This window comes from Phyllostomus hastatus, unplaced genomic scaffold (genome assembly GCF_019186645.2).
Source record: "Phyllostomus hastatus isolate PE091 unplaced genomic scaffold, TTU_PhHast_1.1 phas_contig_41, whole genome shotgun sequence".
NCBI classification, from domain to species: domain Eukaryota; kingdom Metazoa; phylum Chordata; class Mammalia; order Chiroptera; family Phyllostomidae; genus Phyllostomus; species Phyllostomus hastatus.
In genome coordinates this window covers 1,013,674-1,025,434 of record NW_025333876.1, presented here as the reverse complement: position 1 = coordinate 1,025,434, position 11,761 = coordinate 1,013,674, and the positions used below count along the sequence as shown (strand labels likewise).

Sequence of the window (11,761 nt, the reverse complement as noted above, 5' to 3'; positions counted from 1 at the left end):
CAGAATCCATTTAATGTTATAGTTTTAATTCTTTTACATTTTTAAATTCTTAAATGTAAAAAGTCCTGTAGTTAAAAGATGCACACACACTAAAAAAGGCCAGGCACCATTTCAGTAAACAGAGATCAGTTAAAGCAGAGATTTGGGCAGGTCCTGAGACCTGGAAAGATAGATATCTGGAATAATTCAACTCTTTGTCTCAATTATCACATCTAGTCTTATTTTCTAGTCACTTTTTGGGGGGCTACAAAAACTGAAGTGAGGTGTTGGATTCAAGTTACATATATTACCTATCTACTCACAAAAGCCTGTGGCTTCTTCTGGTAAAATCAATTAATTGGATTTTTCATTTTTTGACTCTTAGGATATATATTTTTTGCAGTTTAATATTTAAAACATACTTGCACTTGGTGGAATATTATACTCTTTAAAACATGTATAGATATATAAAATGATTTCTCCTTGGATACCCTACATGTGGTTTTCTCTGACTTGTACTCACAATTCCTATGGTCATTTTACGAATATGCATTTATCTTGTTTGCAAAAACTTTGCATTTTTCTCTACTCAACCATGCAGTAGGCTGAGGAGGATGTTGTGCCAGGTGCTTTGCTAAGTTCTTGAACTATAAGAATGAATAAAATTATTTGTTCAAACTAAAGGAGTTAGTTCTTAGATGGGGAGATATAAATTAAGAAAAAATCACTGTAAGTACTTTCTCAGTGGCTGTTTCCATTGAAAAGGAGGGCAAAGAACTTTATTGTCTTATTCTCTGCTGTTATCACTAGCACCTAATACATAAGGACACTCAGTACATAAGTAAGTGAATGTGCTAAAATAGAGTTATATGGAAGGAGCTATAGGAGCCCCCAAAGGGACATCTTCCTAATTTTATGTGTGGAGTTTTGACTGGCAGGTAGAGTGAGGGTGTCACTTCAGAAGTGTCATAAAAAAATCTTTGAAAATGAGATATGGGCTGACTCCTGGGTGAAAATTAGGTACAACCGGACATGGGCATTGCTTAGGAATTCTGGTAGTTCCTGATGCCAAGAAGAGATCAGTCTGTAGAAATATGCAACAAAAATACTTGAAGGGCCTTGTAGACTGCAGTATTTATTTTCATTTTAGTATCTATAAGAATATGCTGATTTTTTCAGTTGTCCATCTACAGCTACTACACTGGTAGTTCATGGGTGCTAAAGACATCTGTTATCCAGGCACTTAGGATAATAGTGGGAATAGAGTGCCTCTTCATTCCATGCAAAGAAAAGAAAAGAAAGAGAGAAGGAAGAAAGGAAGGAAGGAAGGAAGGAAGGAAGGAAGGAAGGAAGGGAGGGAGGGAAGGAGGGAGGGAGGGAGGGAGGGAGGAGGAGAAAGAAAAAGAAAGGGGGAGGGGAGGGAGGGGAGGGGAGGGGAGGGGAGGGGGGAGGGAGGGGGAGGGGAGGGGGGTAGAATAACAGCAGGGCAATGATTAATTCTGATGAAGTCTTCTGGATGGTAGGATGTCAGGAATGTAGTCAATCTATATAACCAGGCTGGTCAAAGTCCTAGTCAAGGGCTTAACTAATGGTGAGTTTGATAACGGTTTCAACTCAGAAGTAACACCAGAGGTGTGAATGTGGGGGGTTTCCAAGTGCCTTCCTAGCGGGAAAGTGAAGAAACAAATATAAGCGGGCGGCTGTCCTTTCCAGATTTGTAATTTCCAGGTCCCAATGAGCAAGAAGAGAAAGAGCCTGGCTGGTTAACTTCGGGATACTTGGGCATTGAGATAGGTAGGTACAAGACTGTCGGGTCTCAAACAAGCGGCACCAAAAAGCAGAGTCGGTGTCGATACTCGAGAGTGGAAAGCAGGCTGTGTCCCTGGGACTAGCGGCTGCTGCGAGTGCTGCACCACGGGGTACACAGCACTCCTGGAGGTCCAGTGATTCCCAGCCCTGGGCTCGAGTGCGGAGACCACTGCGCGGAGGGCGGAAAGCGGTAGGCGGGACTCACGGGTTCCACCCGACGCAGTTCTCAGTAGCACCCGCGAGCACAGGGCCAGCGGTGGAGCCTCTCCTCTCCACCGAGCGCGTCGACCTACCGGTGGCGAAGAAGGAATGGGGTTTGCCATTCCCCCTTCATAACCTCCCTCCCGCTGAACGATCCCAAGGCGCAGCCTCTTTCTTCAGTAGAGATTAGAGGTCGCAGCGGGCCTCCGGCGGAAGCCTCTCTCGCCTCCTTGTCACAGCCTCCGAGACCTGAAAGGACAGCCACCTGCCACAGACTTTTCTCTGGCCTGCAGGAGGATAACCCAGGTCCACGGAAGGTGAGCTTCGGAGATCCCTCTGGGCTCCACCTCTAGAGGACGTTGAAAAATGGGCGGTCCTTGAGGGCCATCTCTTCTCCGATTGGTCTACTTCTCTGAGGGAGCTTTCTTCATTGGTGATTGGTTCAGAGGCACCGCCTGTCACCTGCTTCTCTGCGGGAATCTAGGTCGCTAAGGGAAGCGTTGGGAAGAGGTTGGCTGGCCGTTCCAGCCCAGTTTGTTTATTGTAGTGGGGACCGTAACCCGCGCGAGCCTCGGTCGCAACGGCCAGAAAAGGAACCAGTAGCTGGAGGAGGGCTGGGGTGGCAAGAAAGTACAGATTTAGAAGTAAACAGGAGACACTTAACCCTGGCCACATCCGAATGGGAACGCCGTAGGAAGGAAGGCCTTTCAGAGAGGAGGTATAATCCCGGGAGCCGTCCTGTGTAGGAGGCAAGGGTTAGTTTCTGTGGTGAGAGAAATGGCCTTGAGGGAGCTGTTCATAATCTGTTTTGAAGTCTAATTTTCTAGGTGACCATCTTAACAAAATTCACTGGGCATTTTGCTTTGACTTTAGCATAGTTGGGGGACTACCGGCCTTCTAGCGTAGTCCCCCAACTACTCAATAAATTGAGTAATTTATTCAGTAATTGAGTAATTTATTGAGTAATTTAACTTCCTTTTATTGCTTCAGATGGGCAGCTCTCAAAAAAAGCACAAAAGCCATTGAAGAATGGATACCATTGCATATATTAAAAAGCATGTTAAAAGGCAAATAAGGTATCCACTTTGATTTAATTGTGGTTAATTATACAAAAAAATACCTTCGAGAAGAAGCTCTTAAGTTTTTAATACTATTAGGGTAGCCTGACTTTATTATAGGATTCAATTTCTTTAATTGTCTGATAAAAAAATCATATTACTGCTTTACCTACCAAATATGCTCTTTACTAATGGTTATCTAGTCCTATCATTCTGAAAATAGAAATGTGTTGAGGCTTTAGTACTATGTTAATTTCCATTTGATTGAATAGTACTACTAGATCTTTCCTTTAAAAATGACATGATAATCACTGTAAAAAATCCTTGAATTTATAATTGAATGTTAAAATATGTATGAAATTGGATTGTTGCTTACTCATACAATAGTTTAGACTTGCAGGCTCATTTCACTTTATATTTAAAATAGTTTGCACTGAGTCAGAGTTGCAACAGTTGCTTCACTGACAAACTAGTCATTTGATTGTCCAGTTTCTATTAAGTCATGTGCTATATTACTTACTGGAAATGTTTAAGGAATAGTTTATATCATCCACAGAAACACCCAATTTAGCTGGTAAAGACTGACTTGGCCTTACTCTGGAAAATTCTGACCAAGGACTGGGAATGAGATCTGGGCACCTGTATTTCTCAAATTTTTTTTCTAGTGAGTTTGATGTGCACTCCCAGCCGAGAACAGTTGCTTTAATGGCCTTTTAAATAGATGTGTTTAAGAAGCCCTGGTAGGGCAACTCAGTTGGTTAGCGTTGTCCCAATATGCCAAGGTTGCCAAGTTCCATCCCTGGTCAGGGCACAGACAAGAATCAAGCAATGAATGCATAAATAAGGGGAACAACAAATTGATCTCTCTCTCTCTCTCTCTCTCTCTCTCTCTCTCTCTCTCTCTCACTCATCAATAAAGGAAAATTAAAAAAAGAAATTCTAAAATATTTATGAAACATAATTTCCTTCCTTGATTTCCTTATAGGTTAAAAGTAAGCTTCTCAGGGATGACATTTAAGTATAATCCCAAACAGTGTTTGCTTAGACAATGTCAGGACATTGCACTGGCACTGAGAGACCTTTGAAACTGACAATTCCAGGTTTAGGGATGAGGTTTCAGATGTTGAGATGCCAAGTACTCTGATGAACTCTAACAAACCTCAGAGCCATGCATGAGGTATTTTTTTCCTGTTAGATTTAAGGAGACATCAATGTCAAGTCTATTCAGTAAGTGAAATTATTTTTACCTTGACAAAGTACATTTGGGTTGGGGGGACATAATATTACATTTATGAGCTTTATTTTGGGAAGAATATCCTTGCTGAAAATAAATGTAAACAATAACCTCCCAATAGCCATTTTTTATTAAATAAAGACAGTGTGTGATTCAAGCTTAGAATTTGTACGCTAACATGAAGTACCCGTATATTTGAAACATTAACGAGGGCTTTCAGACCAACTGTACTGGACAGTCAAAGAGTACAAAACGAGATAATCACTTTGCCATTCAGGTATGAGAAATGTGTGGTGAAACCAAATCCAGTTTGACTTAAATGAAGGCTTTAGGCAAAGAAGTAGGTCCAATGTATTCTACCTCCCAGAAGCTATTTTACATTTTATATAAAAGTTCTCATTGTAAGATTTGGCGCATGATTGGGAACAAAATTTTATAAATAAAAATATTGCCCTGACTGGTGTCCCTCAGTCAAAATTTACAAATAAAAATATTGCCCTCAGTGGGTTGGGTGGCATCCTGCAAACCAAAAGGTCATAGGTTAGATTCCTAGTCAGGGCACATACCTGGGTTGTAGGATGGGTCTCCAATGGGGGGCATGTGACAGGCAACTGATCAGGGTTTCTCACATCAGTGTTTCTCTCCCTCTCTTTCTCCTTCCCTTCTCCCTCACTAAAAAGTAAATTAAAAATCTTAAAAATATAAACATTAAAATATATATAAAAGTTAATTACACGAAGCCATGTATATATAGTCCATGACTAACACCTTGCATTATATGTATATATGTTGTTTTTTTTAATCATTGTTCAAGTACAGTTTTCTCCCTTTTACTCCCAATATATATGTTGTTTAAACAGAAAGCCAGGAATCTCAGTATGAATCAGTCTAACTCTAGATCAGATGATGATGGGGAAGAAACCTCATTTCAAGACCATGATCATCATGAAAATGAGAGAAGATGGCAGCAAGAGCGTCTCCACAGAGAAGAAGCTTATTATCAGTTTATTAATGAACTCAGTGATGAAGATTACCGGCTAATGAGAGACCATAGTCTTTTAGGCACCCCTGGTAAGAGATGGGTAAAAGAGGAGACAAAATAAGGATAGTTTTTTTTTCCTTCTCTTCTATCTCTCAATATATGGTGTACTGTTTCTGTGAATTTAAGAACTTTTTAATATAACAAAATAGAAAAATGCTGCATTTTGTATTTTATAGCTAGGTTAAGAATATTATACATGGAGCACTGTTATACAAATGCCAAACTAACAGACAGGTTAATGTATGTAATAGTGTCAAATATTTACATAGATGGCCCTATTTCTCTTAAGTAATATTTCTACAAATAAAATTATGATAATTGTGTGTTTGCTCTCCCCCCACCACCTCCCTGCTTATCTTATCCATGGTTTCTCTTTCTGAGGTTTCAGTTACCCAAGGCATTAATAAACATCATGCAATTCTGAATACCATGATGAAATCTTGTGCTGTCCTGCCCTGAACTTGAATGATCCCTTTTCTCCATCCTATCACATTACTTACACTACATACCCATTAGTCACGCAATAGCAGTTTCAGTTATCAGATTAACTGTGGTGGTATGTGGTAGTGTTTGTCTTTAAGTAACCCTTATTTTACTTAATAATGGCCCCAAAGTCATGTACATACATTTAATTACAGTATATTATTATAATTGTTTTGTGTTATTGTCATCGTTAATCTTTTACTGTGCCTAATTTAAAAATTAAGCTTTATCATAGCTGTATATGTATAGGAAAAAACAGTATATATGGTTTGATACTATTCACAGTTTCGGGCATCCACTGGGGTTCTTGGAGTATGTCTCCCACAGATAAGAGGGGACTATTGTATTTAAAACTCAGTTGTTACATTTGAGGTAATGTAATTAATTTAGCTGAATTAATAGCTGCCAAAAAGTCCAATGTGCTGTATGTTACAAATTTATTTTATAGACGAACTCATTGAAACTTGTATGTTTGTGTATTATATACTTCTATAGTGCATACTTACATATTATATATTGATGACCCATACCAATGAACTGTTGAGGTAAAATTCAAGTAAATAAAGATTTGAAGTTTTCTCTAGAAATACTCCCTTCTTAATTTCTTCTTAACTCTGACAAAAATCAATGGAGTTATAGCTTATGGGTTCCTGAGTGTATTGACTGAGAGCACTTTATCAATTATTCAAATTAAATCTTAATTTAAATAAAATGTTAATAAATGAAGCAACCAAAATGATGTATATTTGCATCATTTAAATATTTTAACTGTCTTTAATTTACAGAATGAACACAACAAAATTTCTTCTACAGCTGAAGATTAGTCTTATCCTTCATGAGTTATAATAAAACTTAAAGTCCTTAATTTCAGTGAGCAATTTTTCATTGTTTTAGGAGAAATAACATCAGAAGAACTACAACAGCGGTTACATGGAGTCAAGGAACAATTAGCATCTCAGCCTGACTTGAGAAATGGGACAAATACCAGAGGTATTGTGGACTCCTTTCCATAAGGAACAAGTTTTATTAGAGCCATTGCAGAAATGAATTTACTGGCTCTTGTACAATATGTTTGCTTTTAGTGTTTTCCAGTTTTGGTGTGCTACTCAGTATTTATGTATTATATGCAAAGCAGTATAATTCGGCAATATGGGACAGGGTCTGAATACAGAGATGGCTAACACAATTGCCTTCAGGGAGCTCATGCATATGAAAAAGTGTACAGTTAGGTTATTTACTACCATAGTTCCTTTTCATCTTAGAATGTATACAATATCTTTTTTAAAGTAATATAACTAAACCTCACTTCTAAAAATTTATGCAGAACAATACAGGAAGACTGAGTCAGGAAACCTGTTTTGCTTGTTTTGCTTTTGTGTTTGCTTTGTCATTTTATTGAAAAAACACTAAGTTGTAATACAAGAAGTTCTGATAAAAAAACAAAGTGTTTGTAAAAAGAATTCAAACTGAATAAAAAGCATATAAAGTTAAAAGTGAAGCCACCTTAATGTTCCTTTTCCTAGTTCCACTTCCATCCCCAGAGGTATTTATTACTAGTAGTTTCACATACAATATTAAGAACATTATACTAGTTATGGCAAAGACTATTAATAACCAAATAATACAATGGCTCAATAAGATAGAACTTCTATGTTAAATAAACTTCTAAACTTCTATCTTCCCTTCATGTTAACAGGCCAGGGGAGACAGGCAAATTTTGCTCCATAAAGCCTCCTGGGACCCATCTAGCTGGCAGAGTTTCTACAACTGTGCCATTCACATGTGACTATTTAAATTCAAGTGAAATAAAATAAAAAAATACAGTGCCTCAGTCATGTTAGCCATATTCAAATGCTTAACAGTCACATGGCTAGTGGCTTCTGCATTGGACAGGGTAGATATAGGACATCTCCACTGTGCCACAAAGTTTTATTCGACCCAACTGTGCTAGGGTATATTTGTCTGATGGAGCTAAGTCACAAACATATTTAGGTTCCAGCTGGCATGAAGGATACAGGCACAAGCCTGAAAGTGAGGTATATCACTTCCACTCCCATTCCATTGATGAGGACTTAGTGACAGGGCCACACCTAACTGCCAGCCTGTCCACATGACCATTTCTCTGCATTCACAATGAAGAAGGGTAGGAAAGATTTTGTTAGATAAATAGTGAACTCTTGGACACACACTGTTATCACTACATTCTTGTAATTAAAGAAGGAAGTTGCATTTAGAATGATTAATGTTTACCTGGCTCAGGTCTTTTTCCAAATTAAAATGGAAATTGGGTATTAATCCTTTTTTTACTTTATGTTTAGATATGTAAATTGTACTAACATATTGAAAATATACTTACCACATGTAAAATAGCTTATATCTTTAGAATATGGCTAAAGCTGTTATTTATTTTATGACACCAGAGGCTGATTAACAGCTTTGAGTCAACGCTTTAAAAAGTTTTTTATGAGAGATTGTGCTAATGAAATAAAACGAAAGCAACCTCATTTAATAGTTGTTTTTGAGTAGAACAAACTTTAAGGTTAAAGTCTGTATAGTTAATGTTAATTAGAATGCTTTTTATTCAGTTTTTGTTAATTTTTAAAATATTTTTGTTGTATTTTTTCATTACCATTTAGTTCTCTTATATCCTCCTCTCCCCCTGCAATCACCACACTGTTGTCCATATCAGTCCTTTTCCTTTTTGCTCAGTTTTTTGCTTTGTATAATCCACTGGCAAAATTGGAAAACTTAAGCTTACCATAACAGCAAAGTCAGAGTCAAAGTGTTTCAGGGACACATTTATATCTATCTGAACTGATTCATTAAGCAATATTAATTAATAGTCTGGTTTGTACCAGATACTGTTGTAGAGGCTGGGGATTTAATGCAAATAAACCTTAGTCTTCATGGAGCATATGTTCTAAAGGAAAAGAAAATGTATTTTATTACATTATGTATAATAGCTACCATTGAGTTTTTCCTGTGTGCCAAGTATTGTACTATTCATTTTATATACAATAGCTTATTTTATCCTCATAACTCTATGAATTTATACTACTATCTCCAATTTACAGACAAGGATACAGCTATAGAGAACTTAAATTACCTGCCTAAAGTTTCTGAGTTTTACATAAATACAGATAATGTAGTTCTAACAATGTTTCAGAAAGCCACATTTCTTTAGCTGTAAATTTTTGGCAGTTCCCAAGAAATAGAATAAAATTCCCAAGGTTACAAAAATACCTATTTGCAAAAATGTTGAGTGAGTTACCTTTACTAGAAGGATTCCATAAATTTGAGATGAATTATATATAAATTTTGCCACTGTATTTTATTGACATTGCCATATGAATAAAGCAATCTAAATGTATAATTCTGGTATGGGAAATATTTCTTATTTGCCTTAATATTTTGCCAGTAATAGGCATATAGAAAGCAGGTGTGTGGATTTTTTTCACAGTTTTGCATAAATAGTAAATTTGTATAATACATAGGTATGTATTATAATATGCTTATAATATACACCTTTCTTTGAAAAAGTTGGGTTTTTTTTTTGCCATTTGCACTTATTAAAGTGCACAGATGTTCTTAAATGTAATTTAATTTAATAAAAACTTTTTCATGCAAGCTTTCAATAAAAATCTAAGGACAGATTTTGAAAATTGGTCTTAAGTTGATTTGGTTTGCTTCCCAGACTCAGAAGTCCCTAGAGAAAGTTCAAATGAAGATGCTCTGCTAGAATGGCTGAATACCTTTCGTCGTACAGGCCATGCAATTCGAAGTGGACAAAATGGGAACCAAACTTGGAGAGTTGTGAGTCGAACAAACCCTAATAGTGGAGACTTTCGGTTTAGTATGGAAATCCACATCAATCATGAGAACAGAGGATTTGAAACTCATGATGAAGATTATGCAGGCATTCCCCTTTCAGATATTAGCAGTGATCATACCACAAATAGACAGCAAAGATCAATGAGTCCTGTGGCTAGGCGAACAAGAAGCCAAACCTCAGTGAATTTCAGTGGTGGTAGTTCCAACATTCTAGGAGCTAGACTTGGCTCCAGGGGGCAGAATTCAGTAGAAGGATCTTTCTCAACATCAGGAAGATTAAGAAATGGAACCAGGGGAGCAGTTGGCATTCCTAGAACTAGGGTTCCACATGCTAATTTCAGTAGTCATACAAACCAGTCAGGTGGTAGTGAACTCAGGCAAAGGGAGGGCCAACGATTTGGAGCAGCACATGTGTGGGAAAATGGAGCTAGAGGTAATGTTACAGCGAGGAATACAAACCAAGGATTAGAGCCAATAAGATTACAGTCTACTTTGAATAGTCGAAGCCGTTCACCAATTCAAAGACAAAGGGGCACTGTTTATCACAACTCACAGAGGGAAGATAGACCTGTACAGCAAACCATTAGAAGTGCTGTTAGGAGGAGAGGTATAACTCGTGTCTTTTTAGAACAAGATAGAGCACGAAGAGGTAGAGGATATACCCCATTCTCTAACTCAAGGCTTGTGTCAAGAATAACAGTAGAAGAAGGAGAAGAGTCTAGCAGATCCTCAACTGCTGCACGGCATCCAACAATCACACTGGACCTTCAAGTGAGAAGGATTCATCCTGGAGAGAACAGAGATCAGGATAGTATTGCAAACAGAACTCGATCTAGAGTAGGGCTCACAGAAAATACAGTCACCGTCGAAAACAATAGCAGAGGCTTTCAACGAACTATTTCTCGTTTAGAGCAGTCAGGTATTCGAACCTATGTTAGTACCATAACAGTTCCTGTTCGGAGAATATCTGAGAATGAACTTGTTGAACCATCCTCAGTGGCTCTTCAGTCAATTTTAAGACAGATCATGACTGGATTTGGAGAACTGAGTTCTGTAATGGAGGCCGAATCTGAGTCAGAGATTCAGAGAAATGGTCAGCATTTACCAGAGATACACTCAGAACTAAGTAACCCGGGTCCAGTGAATGACAGCAGCCAGCACCATGAAGGTTCGTCTCAGGCCAGGCAGGCCCAAGAAGACAACACTGGAATGAGTGATGAGAATGAGACCACCCAGCCCCATGCCCAAAACAGTGACAGAAGCGGTAGGCAGTTAGGAAATTCAAATAACTTGGTGGAAACTGGAGCACTACCTATTCTTCGCCTTGCTCACTTCTTTTTACTACATGAAGGTGATGGTGACGATCACATATGTGGTTTAACCAAAGAGCAGATCGATAATCTTTCTACCCGGAATTATGAGCCTAAAAGTATTGACGATGAACTAGGTAAAATCTGCAGTGTGTGTATCAGTGACTATGTAACTGGAAACAAGCTCAGGCAGTTACCTTGCATGCACGAATTTCACATCCATTGTATTGACCGATGGCTCTCAGAGAATTGCACTTGTCCTGTCTGCCGGCAGCCTGTCTTAGGGTCTAGTGTACCACACAATGGATGATGTAATGGATCTATTCAAATGCTGAATTTTAGTAGAGCTGAGTATTCAAACATTCTTTTGTTGAGTTATTTGTGATGAGCTAACCAGGATGAAAAATAACAGATTATTATAGTTTAAAGTATTTTTGTGTGCTTTTTAAACTTGTTTAAAAAACATGTATATAAAATTTAAAAGGCAAATGCTAAATTATTCAAAAGTACAGAATACTTAATATTTCTAGAACCAAATAACCTTTAAAATGTTTTTATTTTGGTAAATTTTGTCATGCTAAGCACTTCTGTATGTGCTGCACAGTTCAGTAGGCTAAAAACCAATCTTGTTTTTCTTACTAGTACAACAGACTTTACTTGGAATTTCAAATTCCATAGGCCTAGTACTATGTCCAGACATTGGTGTCTAAATAAGCTTTTCATGACCTTTTTATTCTAAGGTCAATATCTTTTCATGAAAAGAGTATTTGGCCAAATGTTTGCTAAATGCATTTAAGTTACTTGAAATGTTAAA

At 37.7% G+C, this 11,761-nt stretch overlaps 1 protein-coding gene across 3 annotated transcripts; it reads left to right on the top strand.

Moving 5' to 3' along the window:
• Nucleotides 1-1,930: 1,930 nt before the first annotated feature.
• Nucleotides 1,931-11,407, top strand: RNF6 (ring finger protein 6). Of its 3 annotated transcripts, none has more exons than XM_045844851.1 (4): nt 1,931-2,306; nt 5,142-5,352; nt 6,701-6,796; nt 9,501-11,407. In XM_045844851.1, the coding sequence occupies exons 2-4, from the start codon at nt 5,160-5,162 to the stop codon at nt 11,255-11,257; spliced, it is 2,046 nt and encodes a 681-aa protein (XP_045700807.1). In that variant the 5' UTR covers nt 1,931-2,306; nt 5,142-5,159; the 3' UTR covers nt 11,258-11,407. The 3 variants fall into 3 exon arrangements, with proteins under 3 accessions (XP_045700807.1, XP_045700806.1, XP_045700808.1); XM_045844850.1 differs by lacking the exon at nt 1,931-2,306 and adding an exon at nt 2,573-2,744; XM_045844852.1 differs by lacking the exon at nt 1,931-2,306 and adding an exon at nt 2,613-2,707.
• Nucleotides 11,408-11,761: the final 354 nt, after the last annotated feature.

Coding starts and splice junctions, on each gene's coding strand:
- RNF6 (XM_045844851.1), top strand. CDS start 5,160: ATGAATCAGTCTAACTCTAGATCAGATGATGATGGGGAAGAAACCTCA. Junction 5,353..6,700: donor TAGTCTTTTAGGCACCCCTG/GTAAGAGATGGG, acceptor TCATTGTTTTAG/GAGAAATAACATCAGAAGAA. Junction 6,797..9,500: donor AAATGGGACAAATACCAGAG/GTATTGTGGACT, acceptor TTTGCTTCCCAG/ACTCAGAAGTCCCTAGAGAA.